This window comes from Aotus nancymaae, unplaced genomic scaffold, assembly GCF_030222135.1.
Source record: "Aotus nancymaae isolate 86718 unplaced genomic scaffold, 86718_ANA_hifiasm-v0.15.2.pri h1tg000049l, whole genome shotgun sequence".
Lineage (NCBI taxonomy): Eukaryota > Metazoa > Chordata > Mammalia > Primates > Aotidae > Aotus > Aotus nancymaae.
Window position 1 is genome coordinate 25,281,811 of NW_026988463.1, and position 22,065 is coordinate 25,303,875.

Sequence of the window (22,065 nt, forward strand, 5' to 3'; positions counted from 1 at the left end):
ATGTGGCTACTGACCACTTAAAATGGGGCCAGTCTAAACTAAGGTCTGCTATAAGTGTAAAATACACGTTGGATTTCAAAGAAGTATTTCCGTCACCCCCAATATGGTTTGGCTGTGTCCCCACCCAAATCTCGTCTTGAGCTGTAGTTCTCATAATCCCCACAGGTCGTGGGAGGTAACTGAATCATGGGGCAGTTACCCTCATGCTGTTGTCATGATAGTGAGTTCTCAAGAGATCTGATGGTTATAAGGGGCTTTTCCCCTTTTGCTCAGGACTTCTCCTTCCTGCCTGTCACCATGCGAAGAAAGATGTGTTCGCTTTCCCTTCCACCATGATTGTAAGTTTCCTGAGGCCTCCCAGTCATGCTGAACTGTGAGTCAATTAAATTTCTTTCCTTTATAAATTACCCAGTCTTGGGTATGTCTTCATTAGCAGCATGATAATGGACTAATACACCCCCCAAGTTTCCTTGTGCCTCTTTGTAATACCTCTCACCCATTCATCATCCTGTCCCTCCTCTACGCCATCCCCAGCCAACCACTGAACCATCCTGTCGTGACAGGTACACATTGTCTAGAATTTCACATAAATGACTTCATACTCTTTCGCCTAGCTTCTTATACGCTGCAAAAATCATTCTGAGATTCATTCACATTCTAGCATATAGCAATAGCTCACTTACTTTTGTTGCTGAGTAGTATGGATTTATCACAGTTTGTTCATCTGTTCACCTGCTAATGGACAATTAAGTGTTCACAATTTGGGGCCATTACAAATAAAGATACTCCATCTCCGCACAAGCCTTTGTGTGGGCATATATCTTCACATCTCTTGAGTGAATGGCTAAGAGGAATGGCTCAACCATAGGAAACTGCCACACTGTTTTCCTAAATGGCTGTCCCATTTTACATTCCCAACAGTAGTATATGAGAGTTCCAGTTCTCCACGTTCTCACCCGTACTTGCTTTGCACAGTCTTTTTCATTTTAGCCATATTCTAATACACATGCAGTAGCAGCTCACTGTGGTTTTAGTTTGCATTTTTTTAAATGTCTAATGATGTTGAGCATCTTTTCATGTGCTCATTTGCCATCTGTACAACTGAACTGCAGCATTCAAATCTTTTGCATATTTCTTACTGGGTTGTATGTTTTTTCTTTTTTCTTTTTCTTTTTTTTTTTTGAGACAGAGTCTAGCTCTGTCGCCAGGTGCCAGGCTGGAGTGCAGTGGCGCGATCTCGGCTCACTGCAACCTCCACCTGCCAGGTTCAAGCAATTCTCCTGCCTCAGCCTCCTGAGTAGCTGGGACTATAGGCATGCGCCACCACATCCAGCTAATTTTTGTATTTTTAGTAGAGACGGGGGGTTTCACCATATTGGCCAGGATGGTCTCGATCTCTTTACCTCGTGATCTGCCCGCCTCGGCCTCCCAAAGTGCTGGGATTACAGGCATGAGCCACTGCGCCTGGCCTCTTTTTTCTGTTTTTGAGACAGGATCTCCCTCTGCCACCCAGGGTGGAGTGCAGTGGCATAATCTCAGCTCACTCCAACCTCTACCTCCCAGACTCAAGCAACCCTCCCACATTAGCCTCCCAAGTAGCTGAAACTACAGGCGCACGCCACCAGACTTGGCTAATTTTTGTATTTTTTTAATAGAGATGGGATTTTGACATGTTGCTCAAGCTGGTCTCAAACTCCTGAGCTCAAGCAATCCACCTGCTTCAGCCTCTGAGAGTGCTAGGATTACAGGTGTGAGCCACCACACCCAGCAGGGTTATATGAACATGCTATGAACAAGCCACCCCAGGAACATGCCATGTCTTTCCATTTATTTAAATCTCCTTTGATTTCTCTCGACAATGTTTCGTAGTTTTCCACGTACCGGTCTAACACATTTTTGTCAAATCTATTCCTAAGCATTTCTTATTTTTAATGTTATTCATAAATGGTGCTACTTTTACATTTCAATTTCCAAGTATCCATTGCCAGCATATAGAAAAACAATTGATATTTGGATATCAATTGGACAACTTTACTAAACTCACTTACTAGTTCTAGAAGATTTTTTGTAGATTCCATCAGATTTTCTACACAGACAATCATGTAGTCTGTGAACTGACAGTTTGACTGGATCGTCCTTTCCAATCCAGCTTCCTTTTGTTTCTTTTTCTTGCCTGAGTACACTAGCTAGAACCAAAGTGCTGAGAACAGATATCCTCGTCCTGCTCCTGAAATTATGGGAAAAGGATTCAGTCTTTCACCATTAAGAGTGATGTCAGCTGTAGGTTTTACAGAGATCCCCTGTATCAGGTTAAGGAAGTTCCCTTTTTTTCTCACTTTGCTGAGGGTTTTTTTTAAAAATCAGGAATAGCTGTTGGATTTTTTTTTTTTTTAACTCTGTGTAGAGGGCTGGGCACAGTGGCTCATGTCTATAATCCCAGCACTTTGGAAGGCAGAAGTGGGCAGATCACTTGAGGCCAGGAGTCCGAGACCAGTCTGGCCAACATGGTGAAACCCCACTCTACTAAAAATACAAAACCTTGTCAGGCGTGGTGGCATGTGCCTGTAATCCCAGCTACTCGGGAGGCTGAGGCAGGAGAATCGCTTAAACCCAGGAGGCGGAGGTTATAATGAGGTGAGATCACGCCACTGCACTCCAGCCTGGGAAACAGAGCAAGACTCTGTTTCAAAATAATAATAATAAAAAAATAAAATAAATACAATTTATTTAATTTTAATTATTTTTTAAAAATAAAACTCTGTAGAGTTCAGACTCCTCACTTGTGCTCTAAGCCTATCTACCCTGCTCCTTAGGATCCCTTAGCTTCCTACCACATCACGCCAGGGCAGACATGAGATTTTGTCAAATGCTTTTTTCTGTACCTATTGAGATAAACACAAAAAAATTTTTCTAGCATAATATGGTGAATTACACTGATTTATTTTCAAATATTAATACTAAATCAACCCTGCAAAATCAGGATAAACTCTACTTGATTATGTTGTATCATCCTTTTAAAACACTGTTAGATTAGATTTGTCAAAACTGAGTTTAGAATGTTAGCACCTGTGTTCATGAGGGGTCTTGTTTGGGGTTTTCTTTCCTTGCAATGTCTTTGTCTGGTTTTGGTATCAGAATAATGCAGGTCTCAGAGAAGTCACTGTAACATATTCTCTTCAATTGTACAGAAGAGTTTGGGTAGAAATGGTGTTAGTCAAACATATGAAAAAATGCTCATCATCTCTGGTCATTACAGAAATGCAAATCAAAACTACATTAAGATATCATCTCATGCCAGTTAGAACGGCGATCATTAAAAAATCTGGAGACAACAGATGCTGGAGAGGATGTGGAGAAATAGGAACACTTTTACACTGTTGGTGGGAGTGTAAATTAGCTCAACCATTGTGGAAGACAGTGTGGCGATTCCTCAGGACCTAGAAATAGAAATTCCATTTGACCCAGCAATCCCATTACTGGGTATATATCCAAAGGATTATAAATCATTCTACTATAAGGACACATGTACACGAATGTTCATTGCAGCACAGTTTACAGTAGCAAAGACCTGGACCAACCCAAATGCCCATCGATGATAGACTGGACAGAGAAAATGTGGCACATATACACCATGGAATATTATGCAGCCATCAAAAACGATGAGTTCGTGTCCTTTGTAGGGACATGGATGAACCTGGAAACCATCATTCCCAGCAAACTGACACAAGAACAGAAAATCAAACACCACATGTTCTCACTCATAGGCGAGTGTTGAACAATGAGAACACATGGCCACAGGGAGGGGAGCATACACACTGGGGTCTGTTGGGGGGAAATAGGGGATGGACAGCGGGGGGTGGGGAGGTGGGGAGAGATAGCATGGGGAGAAATGCCAGATACAGGTGAAGGGGAGAAAGGCAGCAAATCACACTGCCATGTGTGTACCTATGCAACAATTTTGCATGTTCTCCACATGTACCCCAAAAATCTAAAATACAATTTAAAAAAAAAGTTAAAAAAAAAAATTTACATTGTTAAAAAAAAAAAAAAAAAGGAAGGTAAAGCTGAGTGGCTCCCAGGTGTCCCAGGAAAACAGCCCATCCCGGGTGTTTGGTCTCCCATGTTGCCAATAGCTGAACTGAGCTCTCAGAAGCTCCTGGGAGAAAGTGGTAGCTCAGGGGCAGGAATGATGGAAAGAAAGAAAAAAAAAATGGTGCTAGTTCTCCCTTAAATGTTTGGGCCAGGCACTGTTTTCTCTAATCCTCCCACCAGTTCTCCCCCTGGCCTTCAGAAGTTCCCTTGCTCATCAGTTCTCAGCAGGATCCTTGAGTGGAGGGGCACTTTGAAAACCTCAAATTTTCTCTCTGTGCACCTCTCGTCCACCTTGTACCCCACTGTAAGTACTCTGCCCTGCAGCCTCTAGCTGCCTTCGTCTCCCTGAACTCTCATCTCCACCTCCCCAAGGCAGGGAGTCTGCCTAGTTCTGCCTGGGTTTCCCCTGTGCCATGGCCTAGAAACTTTCTAAAGGCACTGAGCTGGGGGAGCTGTACTGCAAACTCCCACTATCGCCTGTGGCAGAAGAAAGTTACTTGGTCTTTCCTCCAAGTTCCTGGCATAGAACTTCTGAAACCCTTAGAATTCCCTGAGTCACATGGGTGACAGAAGCATCTTTTGTTCTAATGAGGCTACTCTTGGCAGGCCCCTAGGAGGGGGCTGGTTGCCAGAATGACCAAGCCTCAATCTGAAGCATGGAACTCTCAGCCCCACTTCCCAGTCTTCGAGGAGAAGAGAGGGACTAGAGATGGAAGCTCTAGCCAATGGCCAGTGAGTGATCAATCATGCCTGTGTAAAGAAACCTCCATAGAAACCCCCGAAAGGCCAGGCGCAAACCATTGCGCCTGTAATCCCAGCACTTTGGGAGGCTGAGGCAGGTGTATCACCTGAGGTCAGGAGTTCGAGACCAGCCTGGCCAACATGGTGAAACCCCATCTCTACTAAAAATACAAAAATTAGCTGGGTGTGCTGGCGGGTGCCTATAATCCCAGCTACTCAGGAGGCTGAGGAAGGAAAATTGCTTGAACCCAGGAGGCAGAGGTTGCAGTGAGCCGAGATCACACCATTGCACTCCAGCCTGGGCAACAAGAGCGAAACTCCATCTGGAAAAAAAAGAAAACCCAGAACAACAGAATTTGGAGAGCTTCAGGTTATTAAACACACGGAGGTGCTGAGATGGTGGTTCACCTAGAGAGGGCACGGAAACTCCGTGCCACCCCACCTCCCACACCTGGCCCTATGCATCTCTCCTATGTGGTTGTTCCTGAGTTGCAGCCTTTATAAAAAAAACCACATAAGTAAAAATGTAAGTAAAGTGTTTTCCTGAGTTCTGCGAATCATTCTAGAAAATTATCAAACCTGAAGAGGGAGTTATGGGAACCCCTGATATACAGCCATTGGTCTGAAGTACAGGTAGCCTGGGACTTGTAACTGGCTTGGGTCAGTCCTGTGACAATGAGCCTTCGAGCCTGTGGGATCTGACGCTAACTCCAGGCAGATAGTGTCAGAATTAAACTGAATTGTGGAATGCCCAGTTGTTATCTAGAGAATTAGAGAAGCAGTGTTAAAAAAGATACCACATCAAGTGCCAAGAGAAAAAGAAACCATCATTGCCTGCCTCTCGAAAGATTACTGTCCTACACTGACTCACGTCCAGTGTTTCATACTTTGCTGATTTTTTAACTATTTTAGGCAAGAAGGTGTATTGAGCCCTGTTGCTCCATACTGGCCAAAAGTGGAAAACTTCAAATACAAGCTTTCTCCCAAGTTTGAAGTTTCAAAACTTCAAACATCACGCCCGAGGCCTCCTGTGTCTACCACTATCAAGGCAGCCTATATTGGAATCATCTGACTCCACGTCTGTATGATTCATGAGAGCCAAGGTAAAATAAAACTTTAATCTCTGAGTCACTGGTCCCTAGCACAGAGGCCTGGCTCTCTTGAGAGTCGAGGGAAGCTTTGCTGGTTGAATGAATGTACGTGTGGAGGTAAGCCCTGGGTCAAAAATCCAAGGTCCTCTAAGAACACAGGTCCCCAGCGCCGTTCTGAAAGGCTCGACCCAAAGCCTGCACTGAACCTGAGAACCAAATCTAAACTCTTCACTAGCCAGGAGAATTGGGGACTTTGTTTCCCCTTCACGACAATAAGAACAGAACCCAAACCAAAGCCCAGAATAAGAAGCGCTTTGATAAACTGGACAAATGCTCTGGGAAATGGCAATTCGAAGAACTTGCAGTTTCAATCACTCCCTTGTTTCATAATTTTCTTAGAATCTAAATATTTTTCTAGTTGGTACAAGGGGACTTTCCTGGCCATCTCTTCAAAATATAGGAAATTAATAATATTCGGTCTTGCGAGTATCCACTTAAGTTTAGATCATTTCTGTCATTTCTTGTTTCAAAATCTCCCTAATAAAAAGAATGCAGAGTAACAAGTTTTTTCTTATTTTTTTTTTTCATGAGGATAGGAGAAAACAAATTAGCTCTACCCTATTCACCCTGGCTATAACCATATCTAGGTGCAAAGAAATGGTACACGGTGTGAAGAATAAATCAATTCCTAGACACATTCTACAGGACTTTCCTAAGTTAGATCATAACAATTTTAAAGGTCAAATAAAGGCAAAAACACTTTCAGTCTTAGTACCAAGCCATCATGTGGCTCCTTGCAGTGAGCTGTGAAACTTCCCCACCAACATTAAAACTTACAGTCAGGACTCACAGGAGAAAAAAAGAGAAAAGGACTAAATTGTCAGGTAGAGAAGAGATTAAGGATTAACAAAAGCATTCTTTTTTTTTTTGAGTTGGAGGCTCACCGTGTTGCCCAGACTGGAGTGCAATGGTGCAATCTCTGCTCACTGCAACCTTCACCTCTCCTGCTCAAGCAATCCCCGTGCCTCAGCTTCCCGAGTAGCCAGGACCATAGGTGCGTGCCCCAACATCTGGCTAATTTTTTTGTATTTTTGGTAGAGACTGGGTTTCACCATGTTGCTAAGGCTGAAGACAAGGGTTCTTATATCCATCTCTGGAGGATATTGAGGGGTGGGTTTAAAGTCCTACCATGCTTTTTTTTTTTCTGAGACACAGTCTTGCTCTGTTGCCCAGGCTGAAGTGCATTGGCATGACCTTGGCTCATTGCAATCTCCACCTCCCGGGCTCAAGTGATTCTCCTGCCTCAGTCTCCTGGTAGTTGGAACTACAGGCTTCCATCACCACGCCCAGCTAATTTCTGTATTTTAAGTAGAGACGGGGTTTCACTATGTTGACCAGGCTAGTCTTGATCTCTTGACCTCAGGTGATCCACCCTCTCAGCCTCCCACAGTGCTGGGATTACAGGCATGAGCCACCACACCAAGCCACTACCATGCTTTTTTTTTTTTTTTTTTGGCAATTTTATTTATTTATTTATTTATTTATTTATTTATTTACTGTGTATTTGGGCTCTGGGGTACATGTGCACATCCTGCATCCTGCAGGATTGTTGCATAGGTACATACATGTCATGATGGTTTGCTATGTCCATCCCCACCCCCGCACCCGCAGTCGCCTACATCAGGCGTTTCTCCCAGTGTTATCCCTCCCCATCCTCACCACACACCCCTCCCCACTGTCCCTCCCCTCCCCCCCACACCTAGCCCTGTAAGAGTTGTTCCCTTCTCTGTGTCCATGTGTTCTCATTGTTCATCACCCGCCTATGAGTGAGAACATGCGGTATTTGGTTTTCTGTTCTTGTGTCAGCCTGCTGAGAATGATGGTTTCTAGGTTCATCTACGTCTCTACAAAGGACATGAACTTATCGTATTTTACGGCTGCATAGTATTCCATGGTGTATATATGCCACATTTTTTTTTGGTCTAATCTATCATCGATGGGCATTTGGGCTGGTTCCAGGTCTCTGCTATCATAAACAGCGCAGCAATGAACATACGTGTGCATGTGTCTTTATGACAGAACGATTTATAAATTGTTCTACCATGCTTTTTAAAGAGCAAGAGAAACTAGCTTAACAGCTATAACAACCCCTTTCAATGCAAGAGTCTCTCACCAAAGATCCCCTCTGCCAGTGCAAGTGCGCCACATTTACTTTCACCGCGGGATGGTTCTCAAGCCTAGCACTATCTCACTCTCGGCTTCAAATACTTCAAGAGGTCTACACTGTCCACGGAAGTGGAAGTAGAAACCATTACTATGGTGTACAGAGTTCTTCAGTCTGTAAACCTACACCCAAAAAGAATGTATTCTCTTCCCACACATCATACATTCTTGTCTAGGGATTCCTAGGGTAGGTTATTAGTAGGTCAATTAGGTTTGGATATACAGAATTAAACACAGTTCAACAGGCTAACTTGCTCCTGGGCATTATCGAGCTCCCAGAATTCCCCATGGAACGCCTCCATGGTCCACTGCTGCGGAGAACGCATTTTAGGGGATGCAACTCTCCAGACACCGCAAACTGCTTCTTCTCTAATGCGCCACCCTCCTTCATTCTTCCTTCTTTGCACATCCTGAAAGAATATCTGTTTCTGTTCTGTCTCCTTCTCACTCTCATTCACTGCTCACCTCTCTGGGATCACGCTGTGAACTCTACACGCTGCAGAAACTGCAGTGCTCTGAATGTTGGCATCTACCTTTTCTCGTGTCCCTTCACATTTGGAAAAGTACAACGTGATGTTCATTACTTATGAATGCATTTGTATTTGCATAAAAGTGGGCGGGAAGAAGACGTAATGCACTCGTGAGCTGCTTGCCTCAGGGGACAGGAGGAACACCTTTTCTGGTGTCCCTTCGCCCTCTCCCAGCTCACTGCAAGGAGCTATAGGATGCTGAGGACTAAGAATGAACGTGACTTTGACTTTTTTGTGTCCCCTCACCTGTGTACTTGGTCCCTGTGTACCTGTACACACCCTTTCTCACACCTCTTGGCTTGGCTCACTTCTATGTCAGGTTTTTTGTTCTTCTTTTGAAAATTAAAAACACAGAGAGGGGGCAAAAATGCAGAATCAAAAGCAAATACCTGAAATCCCATTCATCAGAGGTGACAACCATTAGACTATGCTAATGATGTCATGTGGTTAGGCTAATAATGTCACATTGGCTTCAAGGCTTTTCTTTTTAATAAAGGGACATAACAGGATAAAAAGGAAGGGTCCTGTATTTCTGCTGACAGCCCACTCCCACTCTGCCTCTTCCCCACAGAGCCAAGCACGTCACCAGTGTCCTGCATCTTCTTCTGGTCTGCTTTTATGCCTTTACACGCAAATGCATTCACAAGCAATGAAAATCATCTTGTACTTCACAAAAAACAACACAATCACATCATACAATAAGCATACTCATCACCTTTCTTTTTGAATGCGTAAAATCTAATCAGTAAGATCCACCCACCCGTGTTGGCACACAATTCAACAATATCTGCCAGTGCTGATTAAACTGATCTATCAACACTGATCCTATGGCTTCTTCCACTATCTCCAGTTACTGAGAACTCAGCACCAGGTCTTGTCTCCAAGGGCTTCTTATTCGCCCCTCCCAGTGGCCCCCTGAGATGTTTTAAATACCTCCAGTTGACACAGGGCAGGGACACACTCTCCAGGTCTGGCCCAGTCTAAGCCTGTGCCCTTAAATGCTGTGCTAAGCTGCCCCATTTTTTTGTTTGTTTTGTGATTTTTTTCTTTTTTTTAATAAAAAAATAGAGGGTCTCGCTATGTTGCCCAGGCTGGTCCCAAACTCCTGGCCTCAAGCAATCCTCTCACCTCGATTCCCAAAGTGTGGGGATGACAGGCATGAGCCACCACATCTGGCCAAGCTGCCCTGTGTCCATCAATAGCCCACTAAGCACTGTCCCTGCGCCAGATGTCTTGTACGTATGATGTCTCTCAATTCCCTGAACCATGCACTTACTTAAGTGTTAAGTACAGTTACTATCCCCACTTTAGAGATAAGGAAACTGAGGCTGGGGCAGGTGCTGGAGGCTTGGTGTGAACCACAACTATACAGCTTCAGACTCCAAGTTTTTATCCATGGGGCTAAATGTCAGGTTTCTTGGAAAAAAAATCAAAGTGGAAGACGAAATTAGAAAGATGGGCCAGTGTGGCCAGGCACGGTGGCTGTAATCCCAGAATTTTTGGAGGCCAAGGCGGGAGGATCACCTGAGGTTGGGAGTTCAAGACCAGCCTGACCAACATGGAGAAACCCCGTCTCTATTGAAAAATACAAAATTAGCCGGGCATGGTGGTGCATGCTTATAATCCCAGTTACTCAGGAGGCTGAGGCAGGAGAATCACTTGAGCCCAGGAGGCAGAGGTTGCAGTGAGCCAAGATGGCACTATTGAACTCCAGCCTGGGCAACAAAGCAAAACTCCATCTCAAAAAAACAAAAATTAGCTGGGCATGGTGATGCACACCTGTAATCACAGCTATTCGGGAGGCTGAGACTGGAGAATCACTTGAACCCAGGAGGTGGAAGTTGCCGTGAGGCAAGATCGCACCACTGCACAGCAGCCTGGGCAACAAGAGCAAAACTCTGCCTCAAAAAAAAAAAAAAAAAAGAGATGGGCCAGTGTAAGATTGTGAAGAGGCTTAGAGGCTTGAATGCTCAGGCCAGGAGTACTGGTTAACACATTACATGGTATTGTACCTAAATCCCTGGTCCCTAATCAACACAGAACCAGAGCACCCTGGGAACAGGGAAACGGTACTCACGGTCATGGACCTTGTAGCAGTGCTTCTGCATGCGCTTCACATCCCGCTCCTCTAGCACGCCATGCGTCATCAGCAACTGGAGGAAGCGCCGGTGGACATCAGTCATGACGCCCGTTCTCCTTGCACTGCCCTGCATGTGGGAACGAGCTGAAAAGGAAGTTAATGACACTAGCACATCACAAGCAATGTCCTAGGTCTTGTACTAATTTACACAGACAAATATAAATTTGCTATCATTTTTAAAATCCATTCTTCATGCTGACTACTATAAAGGTGAGAAGACGAACACGAATCACAGCAAATTAGGACTGGGCAGTGGTAAGAGGTGTACATTCTGGAACCAGAATGCGGGGGTTCAGGGCCTGGCTTTTGCACTTACTAGGTGTGTGAAATTGAGCAACTTAAGTCTCCACGTGCTTCGGTTTCTGATCTATAAAGTGAGAATAATGACAGAAACATCCTCTGCAGAATTGCTACGAAGGTTAGATGGGTTAATACATGTAATAGCCTGGTAACATAGTAAGCACTAAATAAGTGTAAGCTACTTTTACTATTAGGCAATTCTGGGTCTAACCCTTGGCTTTTACCAGATCTATGGCCTTGGAGAAATTTAGCAGAGGCCCCGTTTTCTCACCATAAAATTATAATAAAGTTTATTACTGAGAGAACTGCGAGTAAACACTTAATAAATGTTAGTTTCCTCCTCTCCCCAAACCACTAATAAAACAACTATCATGGTAGGACTTCAGGCTGTTTTTTAAATCTCCTGCTCACTAATAAAATGGAATCTTTCTACAAACCACAGAGATCACAGCTAATAAAAGTATTCCGCAAGCCCTGATCAAAACACCGGCTACTGCGATGGAACACGCAGTGCAGGGCTAAGAATGTGGATTTGGAGCTAAACAGGAAGCACTGAGACCAGAAAGTCCCAGACCTGCCTGATCCGAAGAATGTCCTAATATGCATATTAACAATACAGATTCCCAAACCCTTTCCTGGATGTTCTGACCGCAGTGGGTCCTGGAATTCTGAGGTGTTTACATTCATTTTAGGTGATGTCATAATCTGACAAGAAGTTCACTGTTGCCTTGGGCAGATACTGCACGCAAACATTTTTAGCTAATATGCTCAGCCTCCCTAAGGCCCAGTCTTTTCATCTCTAAAACAGGGAAACCAGTAGCTATCTCAAAGACATAGAGGAAGCCTAAAGGAGTCCCAACTACCAAAGGCTTGCCAAGCACCTGGCACATAAAGGACAAGCAAGACGGCTAATTACTGTTCTTTTGCTCTTTTTTTTTTTTTTTTTGAGATGAAGTCTCGCTCTGCTGCCCAGGCTGGAGTGCAATGGCATGATCTCGGCTCACTGTAACCTCTGCCTCGTATGTTCCAGTAATTCTCTTGCCTCAGCCTCCCGAGTAGCTGGGACTACAGGCATCTGCCACTGTGCCTAACTAATTTTCATATTTTTAATAGAAACGGGGTTTCACCATGTTGGCCAGGCTGGTCTCGAACTCCTGACCTCAGGCAATCCACCGGCCTCGGCCTCCCCAAGTGCTGGGATTACAGGCATGAGCCACCACGCCCAGCCAGTGCTGTTCTTTAACTGCATCCTCAACTGGACCTCAGGGCTGGGAAGATGCACCATCTTATAACCAGTTCCTCCAACTGCCTGCTAGAAAGACATCCTCCATCTCACCAAATCTGCACCTCAACAAAACCTACGTTAGACTCATCCCGTCCTTCCATCTCCTCAGCCCTTTTCCTCTCCCAAGTCCTTCTCTTTACAAATGATCTGATGTGGACGGTACAGTCCACACAATCATACCACACACCTGAGCATCAAACTCTGGTCCTCCTCTCCTTAAACCTCAAATCCAGCCAGTCATCAACTCTATTTCCTATCACTAGGGCCACGCCATGTCAATGTACTTAGCACCCCCATATTTGCCAGTGGTTGTTCTTTCTGGGCACAAGGATATAATGTGCCAGGCTAAAAAAATTGACTTATGGCCAGGTGGGGTGGCTCATGCCTGTAATCCCAGCACTCTGGGAGGCTGAGGCCGGCAGATCACCTGAGGTCAAGAGTTCAAAACCAGCCTGACCAATATGGTGAAACCCTGTCTCTATTAAAACTACAAAAATTAGCCAGGCATGGTGGCAGGTGCCTGTAGTCCCAGCTACTCGGGAGGCTGAGATAGGAGAATTGCTTGAACTTGGGAGGTGGAGGTTACAGTGAGCCAAGATCATGCCACTACACTCCAGCCTGGGCGACAAAGCAAGACTCTATCTTCAAAAAAAAAAAAAAAGTACTTCTATCCTGCAAACAAAGGATCTCGCTACAAATTAAGGGTCCTTAAGCAGGAAGACGGTGTTACCTAGCTGTGTTTTAGGAAGATTATATCCTTTGGCATCTCGGAGGTATAGAGGAAAGAAACAGGAGGCAAAGAGTCCAGAAAGCAGTCTAGTGAAGGGATCCTACAAAAGGGGACGAGGGCATCACCGAGGCTCAGCAGTAGGGACAAATGATATGAATCATGGCCATCGTGATCCTATCAAATCTCAAGCAGAATAAACTCTAAAATATCTACCTAGGTGCATCCTAGTAAAAGTAGACAATACCATAGATTAAAAGCAATCAAAGAAAAAGTCAGATGACTTCTAAAGAGCAATAATTCCACTGACAGCTGACGTCACAATGGCCACTATGGAAGTCGGTCACAGCGGAAAAATACCTCCTATGCTGGCAGGGGGTGTCTCAACAGAGAATTCTCTATCCAGCTAAAGACTGAGAGTAAGACAAAAACATTTCTAAACAATGAAAAACTGAAAGAGCAAGTGACCAGGAGATGCTCCCTAAAGGAAATTCCGAAACATGTAGTTCAGGAAGAAAGAAAGTGAGGCACGTTGGGAGGTCTAAAATGCAGGGCAGAATAAAGAGCAAAAAACTTTGGTAAATATGTGGTTAAATCCAAGTCAACTGTATAAAGCAGTAAAAATCTGAAGAAATGCTTCTATCTTTTTAAAAAAAAGTTTTTAATACAATAGCAAAAAGAATGAGGTTTTTTAAAAATTAAAATACACAAAAATAATAACATAAATGAGAGGTGAGCAATCGCTAGGATTAATGTTCTAATAGCCTTGTGATAACTAGGAGTAGAATCTGGACATCAATAAATTTTACACTTGGCTGGGCGCACTGGCTCACATCTGTAATCCCAGCACTTTGGGAGGCCGAGGTGGGCAGATCACGAGGTCAAGAGATTGAGACCATGGTGAAACCCCGTCTCTACTAAAAAAATACAAAAATTAGCTGGGCGTGGTGACACGCCTGTGGTCCCAGCTACTTGGGAGTCTGAGGCAGGTGAATTGCTTGAATCTGGGAGGCAGAGGTTGCAGTGAGCCGAGATCACGCCACCGCAGTCTAGCCTGGCGCCTGGCAACAGAGCAAGACTCTGTCTCAAAAAAATAAAAATAAAAAATAAATAAATAAATTTTACACTCGCATTTTACAATTTCTAGAGTAACAACTTTTAAAAAAACAAACAGTGCATATAATTTCCAAATAGTAAAGGGGAATAATGTAATGAGAAAAAAAATAATCACTTACTCCTAAAGTTGGCAACAAAGGAAAGGAAAAACAAAAAACCAGGATAGGAAAAACAAGCACAAAACAACAAAATAAGTCAGGAGAAATAATCCAACTGGATTAGTAATAACAATGAATGAAAACAGACTAAATGTGCCAGTTTAAAGACAAGGACTGTTAGGCCAGATTTAAAACCATGTCAAATTAATAATGAATAAAATCTACCTCTATATTTTAAGAGTTCTGTATAGGCTGGGCACACTGAGCCCAGGAGTTCAAGATCAGCTTGAGCAACATGGCAAAACCCCATCTCTACAAAAAAATACAAAAATTCGCTGGGCATAGTGGCATACCTCTGTAGTCTCAGCTACTTAAGAGGCTGAGGTGGGAGGATTGCTTGAGCCCAGGAGGTCAAGACTGCAGTGAACTGCGATCACACCATTGCACTCCAGGCTGGGCAACAGAGTGAGACCTTGTCTCAAAAAAAAAAAAAAGTTTGCAGGGGCTGAGCATGGTGGCTCACACCTGTAATCCCAACACTTTGGGAGGCCAAGGCAGGCAGATCACTTGAGGTCAGGAGTTCAAGAAACCCCGTCTCTACTGAAAATACAAAAATTAGCTGGGTGTGGTGGCGTACGCCTGTAATCCCAGCTACTCAGGAGGCTGAGGCAGGAGAATCACTTGAACCTGGGAGGTAGAGGCTGCAGTGAGCCGAGATCATGCCACTGCACTCCAGCCTGGGGCAACAGAGTGAGACTCCATTTCAAAAAAAAAAAAAAAAAAAAAATTCACATGGAACCAAAAAAGAGCCTGAATAGTCAAAGCAATCCTAAGCAAAAAGAACAAAGGCATCACGCTACCCAACTTCAAACTATATTACGGGCCTAAACAACATGGTACTGGTACAAAAACAGGCACACAGACCAATGGAACAGAATAGAGAGTCCAAAAATAAGGACACACATCTATGACCACCTGATCCTTGACAAAGCTGACAAAAACAAGCATTGGGAAAAGACTGCCTATTCAGTAAATGGTGCTGGGATAAGTGGTTAGTCATATGTGAAGACAGAGGCTGCACCCTTTCCTTATGGCACATACAAAAATCAACTCAAGATGGATTAAAGACTTAAATGCAAGACCTAAAACCTATAAAATCCCTGCAAGACAACCTTGGCAATACCATTCTGAACATAGCAACGGGCAAAGATTTCACAACAAAGACACCAAAAACGATCACAATGAAAGCAGAAATTGACAAATAGGATCTAATTAAACTTAAGAACTCTGCACAGCAGAAATTACCAATAAAGTAAACAGACAACCTACAGAATGGGAGAAAATATTTGCAAACTATGCATCTGACAAAGATCTAAATATCCAGCATCCATAAGGAACTTAAATTTCCAAGAGAAAAACAACCCCATTAAAAACTGGGCAAAGGACACTTTTCAAAAGAAGACATACACGCAGCCAATAAGCATATGAAAAAAAAAAAAAGCTTAGTATCACCGATCATTAGAGAAATGCAAATCGAAACCACAATGAGATACCATCTCACATCAGTCAGAATGGTGATTACCAAAATGTCAAAAACTAACAGATGCTGGCAAGGTTGCAGAGAAAAGGGAACCCTTATAAACTGTTGGTAGGAGTGTAAATTAGTTAAACCATTGTGGAAAGCAATGTGGTGACTCCTCGAAGAGCTAAAAACAGAACCACCATTTGGCCCAGCATCCCCATTACTGGGTATATACCAGAGAAATACAAACATTCTCCCATGAAGACACATGCACGGGAATGTTCATTGCAGCACTATTCACAATAGCAGACGTGGAATTAACCTAAATGCCCATCAATGACAGACTACTGGATAAAGAAAATGTGGCACATATACACCGTGGAATACTATGCAGTCATAAAAAAGAATGAGATAATGTCTTTGGCGGGAACATGGATGAAACTGAAGACTACCCTCTGTAAGCTAACACAGGAACAGAAAACCAAATACCACATGTTCTCACTTATAAGTGGAAGTTAAATGATGAAAACTTATGAACACAAAGAAGGAAACGACACTGTGGTCTACTTGAGGGTGGAGGGTGGGAGGAAGAAGAAGAGCAGAAAATATAACTACTGCATACTGGGCTTAATTCCTGGGTGATGAAATGAGCTGTACAACAAACTCCATGACATGAGTTTGCCTTCCTAATAAACCTTCACATGTACTGTCAAACCTAAAATAAAAGTTTTTTTTTAAAAAAGCACATGATCATCTTAATAAATGCAGAATATACAACTGATAAAATTCAACACATATTTACACCAAAAACAAATTTGGAATTGAAGAAAACATCTTTTATCTACTAAGTGACATCTATAAAAAAAAAAAAACCTGCAGAAACATCATACAGAAAAATGAAATGCTGACAGTAATCACTTTAAAAACCAAACTGATCCAATTGAACCAAAGCAATTGCAATCAAAATCCCAACAGGCTTTGTGTATGTGTGTATGTGATTTAACAAGATGATTCTAAAAATTTACATAGAAAACACAAAGGCAAAACAGCAAAGACATTCTGGGAGAAGATAAAGGCAGGAGGACTTGTCCTACCAGCTATAAAGACTTCTCATATTGGCTAGGGGTGGTAGTGTGTGCCTGTAATCCCAACACTTTGGGAGGCTGAGGTGGGCAGATCACTTGAGTCCAAGAGTGCAACACCAGCCTGGGCAATATGGTGAGACCCCGTCTCTACTAAAAATAAAAATTAAAAAAAAAATCGCTGGGCAGGATGGTGCCTGCCGGTAGTCCCAGCTACTCGTGATATTGAGGAGGGAGGACTGCTTCAGCTCGAGATGTCAGGGCTACAGTGAGTCATGATTGCACCACTGCACTCTAGCCAGGGTGACAGACTGAGATCCTGCCTAAAAACAAAACACTTCTTATAAAGCTAGAGTAATGAAGCTATGGTAATGATACAGAGACAGACAAATAAGACCAATCAGTGGAACAGAAGAGAGAACTCAGAATCAGAAAGGTATACGTATATAGATACTTGATGGTGGATTAAAGCAATCTTTACAATAAAAGGTGCCAGGAAAACTTGTTATCTGTATGTGAAAAAAATGAATAAAAGTTGATTCTTACCTCACACTATACACAAAAATTAATTCTGAAGGGATAAGGTCATAATAAAGAAAAATAAAACTTTTAGACAATATAGAGAATACATGTATCAACTGAAGGTAGGGAAAGCTTTCTTTAAGAGATACAGGAAGTACAGTCATAAAGGAATATACTGATAAATTTGAACTGTGTTAAAATTAAGAACCTCTATTTACCAAAAATGCCAGAAAGGTGGAGGTTAGGGGGTACAAACTGGAGGGTATTTGAAACAGACATAAGCTACACAATACAAAAGATTCATATTCAGAATGTATAAGGAATTCCTACAAATCAGGATGGAAAATACAACTGTAAAAGAAAAATGGGCAACAGAAATTTACAAAAAGAGGATGCATAAATGATGAATAAATACGAAAAAAAAGATGCTCGATGCTATCAGACAAATGATTATTAAAACCACAGTGAAGCAATGTCTTAGCCACCACCAGACAGACAAAAATTTTAAAAGAATGGCTGAGGCTGAAATTTTCCTCTGCTGCTAGAAGAGTACAAATTCTTTTTTTTTTTTTTTTTTTTGAGACACAGTATTGCCCAGGCTGGAATGAAGTGACACAGTGTTGCGGGAGGAGATCCCAGTCCACTACCCTCTGCGGCCCCTCTCTGAGCCTCAGTTTCCCCATCAGGAAAGGGGAAATCCCAAGCCCCGCCCCCGTCCCAGAGTTTCACAGCCCACAGGGACTGACCCCAGGGCTGGACATCACTGTCTGCCTCGCCCACCCCAGCTTCCGTCCTCCCCTCCCCTTCCTCGAAGTCCCTCTTCTTTCCCCTCTAGCCCCTCGCGCCCCACGTCACCCACCAGGGCGCCCAAGCGCAGCCCCAGACTGTGCTAGCTACAATTGCAATGTGGACCCTTCTTCCTTTGGGGTGGGGCGAACTCGAACTGCAGCCTTAACCTTGAGGGGTCAATCGATTCTCCCACCTCAGCCCCCCAGTAGCTGTGACTAAAGGCACACACCACCACGCCCAGCTAAATTTTGTATTTTTGGAGGTCTCACCATGTTGCCTCAACTCCTAAACTCAAGCTCCTAAACTACTCCTAAACTCAAGCTATCCACCCACCTCAGCCTCCCAAAAATCCTGGGATTACAGGTGTGAACCACCACGCCCGGCTGGGTATAAATTCTTGTAACCATTTCAGATGAACAGTTGATATTACTAGCAAATTTGCATGTCCCCAGAAATCTACTATTTATTAGGTATATGCCGTACAGAAACTTCCACATTTGCCCTAGGAAATATATTTTTACAGAAGCACCATGTAATAACAAGTCTGGCAACAATATAAATGCCTACCAACTGAAGAACTACACTAAAACAATATCATCACCCTAGAAAATTCCAATCAGCAGTGAAGATAAAGCTCCCCTTGTCAACACACATGCTTCTCCGAAAGATAATGTTATATGCAGCAAGCAAGTCACTCACCCAAAATATATTTTAGGATCCTATTATATAAAAACAAAAATTCAGCAAAAGCATATATTATATTCATTAGAGATGAATACATACATCGTAAAAGCCACAAAGCAAAACAATACTCAGGGCAGTGATTATCTTTGAGGACGGAAGAAAGGATTCAGTGAGGGGTCTGGGGATATGAAAATGTCTATTTCTTAACTTGGTGGCAGGTACATGAGTGTTCATTCTTTGTTCTTCAAACTTACACTTCCACACAATTGTATAGGTATGTTACATACAATGTTTTTAAATGTGAGAGGCTGGGCATGGTGATTCACACCTGTAATCTCAATACTTTAGGAGATCAAGGCAGGAGGATCACTTGAGGCCAGGAGTTTAAGACCAGCCTGGGCAACATGGCAAGATCCACTCGCTACAAAAAGAAAATTAATGTGAATACATTAAATAACAGCTAAAATAAACGTAAATGAGAATGAGTACAGTATAGGATAACGCTATAATTTAGTGGAAAAGAGGCGGGAAAGTAGGAGAAGAAAGAAAAGCATAAGCTTGTTTATGCATGTAATGTCCCTTGTCTCTATGAGAAGAGACTGTGGGGAAAGTGGTGGGATTAGCCATAGACATGTATTAGCTACCTAAGTCAATGTATTTCACACAAAAACTAGCCGGGCGTGGTGGCGCATGCCTGTAATCCCAGCTACTCAGGAGGCTGAGGCAGAAGAATCACTTAAATCCAGGAGCTAGAGGTTGCAGTGAGCCACTGCACTCCAGCTTGGGTGACAGAGCGGGACTCCATCTAAAAAAATATATACATATATATGTACATATATGTATATATTTTTATTAAGTTTATTGACTTTAAATATACATCAGTAAATTTTTAAATGCTAAAAATTTATGATAAAAGAATACTGAAACATCAAAGAAGCCAGAGGCTCAGCAGCATGATTTCAATGTATTTTCCCAGATAAACAGATTAAAAAAAAAAAAAGTGTATGCCTTTTTATCCAAGAACAAAAGCTCCCTAAATTCAACGTTTAGAAATGAATTTTTTTTCAAGCCCAGAAAACTGGGGCTCATAAAATAACGGTACAATGTGGACAGCAAAAGAAAAAAAGGGGAAAAAAATGAGAGAAAAATTGGTTTTAATCTCATGTGTAACCTAGGTTGGCAGGTTTTGTTTTTGTTTTAGACAATTTAAAGCAGAATTATCTCTCTGTAACCTGCAAACAAATCCTAGCGTTTTAGCTGTGAGTTTCAAGAATTCAGACATACAGATAAACTAATTTTAAAAAACTTTTCTTATTCTAAGGCTTTTGAAGTATTATATAAATCTTTAAAATTCCTATCACCCACATTTTAAGAAATACATCTATTACTTTTAAATTTATCTATTTAATAAAGAAATTTACTTATTTAAATTTCATAATTTTAAAACAAATGTTTGTGGAATAAGTAAATTTCAGTCATACAATTCTTGCAGGTGCTAACCGTTCTAGTGCTTCACCTGTTCGACCTCATTTAACCCTAACCAGAACAGCCTTATGAGCAAAGGATCACTAACACCATCTTACAGACGAGGAAACTGAGGCAAAGGGGGCACAAGGTGACACACAAGAGTTGGTGGCAGAGATAGACGTGACCATACAAAAGTGCGGTTCCTGTTCTCAAAACACTCTCAATCCAGCGAGAGCGAGATGGGTAAGTGAACAGAACAACTACGATCCAGATGCCCCTCATCTGCAATCTTCAAATCTAAAAAGGTCTGAATACTAATGGATGATGAGATGCAGGGGGGAAAAAAAAGTCTGAATACCAAAACTTGTTTCTTAAGTTGGAAAACTTGACCTGACTTAAGGGGAGGCTATCTATGGTTATTTATCCCAACAGTGTAAAGATATGCATATCTTTGGTTGTGGAAAGAGTCGTGTATTTGATTACAAACCGCTGCTCCAGCCCCTGCTGAGGGTGAAACCGAACATAGAACGTGTGCACCATCTTTCCAAACTCCCAGAAATCCTTGCTTCTAAACGCATCTGGCCTCGGGGCTTTAACACAAGGGGCTGTGGACTTGTACGAAGTAAGACACTCCGTACACAAAACAGAGGGGAGCATGGAGGGCGGCGGGACGAACAGAGGGGATGGTGGGCAAAGGCCGTGTTTTCCATAGATGTAATCACAGTTTGAATCAAATTTTATATTTTGCTTCTTCACCTATTACTATGAAAAGTATCTTTACCTGTTAAATCGTACTTAATTACGATTAAAAATATTTTTCACTTAATTTTTCACTTAATAGTACGATTTTTAGATGCCTGCTTGTGTGCTGCGGACGGAGATTCCCCATCAGCAAAGGGAGAAACCCCGAGACCCCGTCCCCGAGTTTCACAGCCCACAGGGGCCGACGCCGGGGCCGGACCGCACTGCCTGTCTCGCCCACCCCATCTTCCGTCCTCCCCTCGCCTTCCTCTAAGTCCCTCTTTCCCCTCTAGCCCTTCGCGCACCGCATTACCCACCAAGGCGCCCAAGCGCAGCCCGAACTGCGCTAGCGGGTACGGCTGCCAGGCGGACTCGTCTTCCTTTGGGGCGGGGCGAACGCGAACGCGGCGCTCCCATTGGTGAACTGCAGCTGATTCTCCCGCCCATAGGGTGACGCACTGCCGGTTCTCCTCTAGCGCCATTGCCCTGCTGTTTCCGCCTAGGGGGATAGATCCCAAATTACGCAGATTCCCGCGCGGTTCTTGATCCTTAATAATGGAAAGGGCTTCCACTTGTCGTCCTCCGCTTCTTGCACCTCAATGACTGCCCCGACCAAAGAGGAAGAACCTTCGTACAGCCCGTGCTTCCCATAATGGCTACGATTCCGCCGGCACAATGTAGTGCCCTGCACGGGCCTCAGTTTCCCCATCTGTGAAACTGACAGTGTGGCCTCGACGTCAAAACTGTGGACTCTGGGCCGGGTGCGGTGGCTCACGCCTGTTTCCCAGCACTTTGGGAGGCCAAGGCGGGATGATCGCTTGAGGTCAGTAGTTCGAGACCATCCTGGCCAACATGGTGAAACCCTGTCTCTACTAAAAATTCACCGGGCGTAGTGGTGTGTGCCTGTAATCCCAG

The 22,065-nt window shown here is 43.3% G+C and overlaps 1 protein-coding gene across 1 annotated transcript in view; it reads right to left on the minus strand.

The window, feature by feature from the left end:
• The window catches only part of NSMCE1 (NSE1 homolog, SMC5-SMC6 complex component), a 41,880-nt gene extending 20,339 nt beyond the window's left edge, over positions 1-21,541 (minus strand). Inside the window, exons 1-2 of the mRNA XM_012464621.2 lie at positions 21,468-21,541; positions 10,755-10,901 (exon numbers count right to left, since the gene is read on the minus strand). Of these exons, the coding sequence (XP_012320044.2) occupies positions 10,755-10,890 (136 nt within the window). The 5' untranslated portion in view covers positions 10,891-10,901; positions 21,468-21,541. The remainder of the gene's footprint in view (positions 1-10,754; positions 10,902-21,467) is intronic.
• Positions 21,542-22,065: the final 524 nt, after the last annotated feature.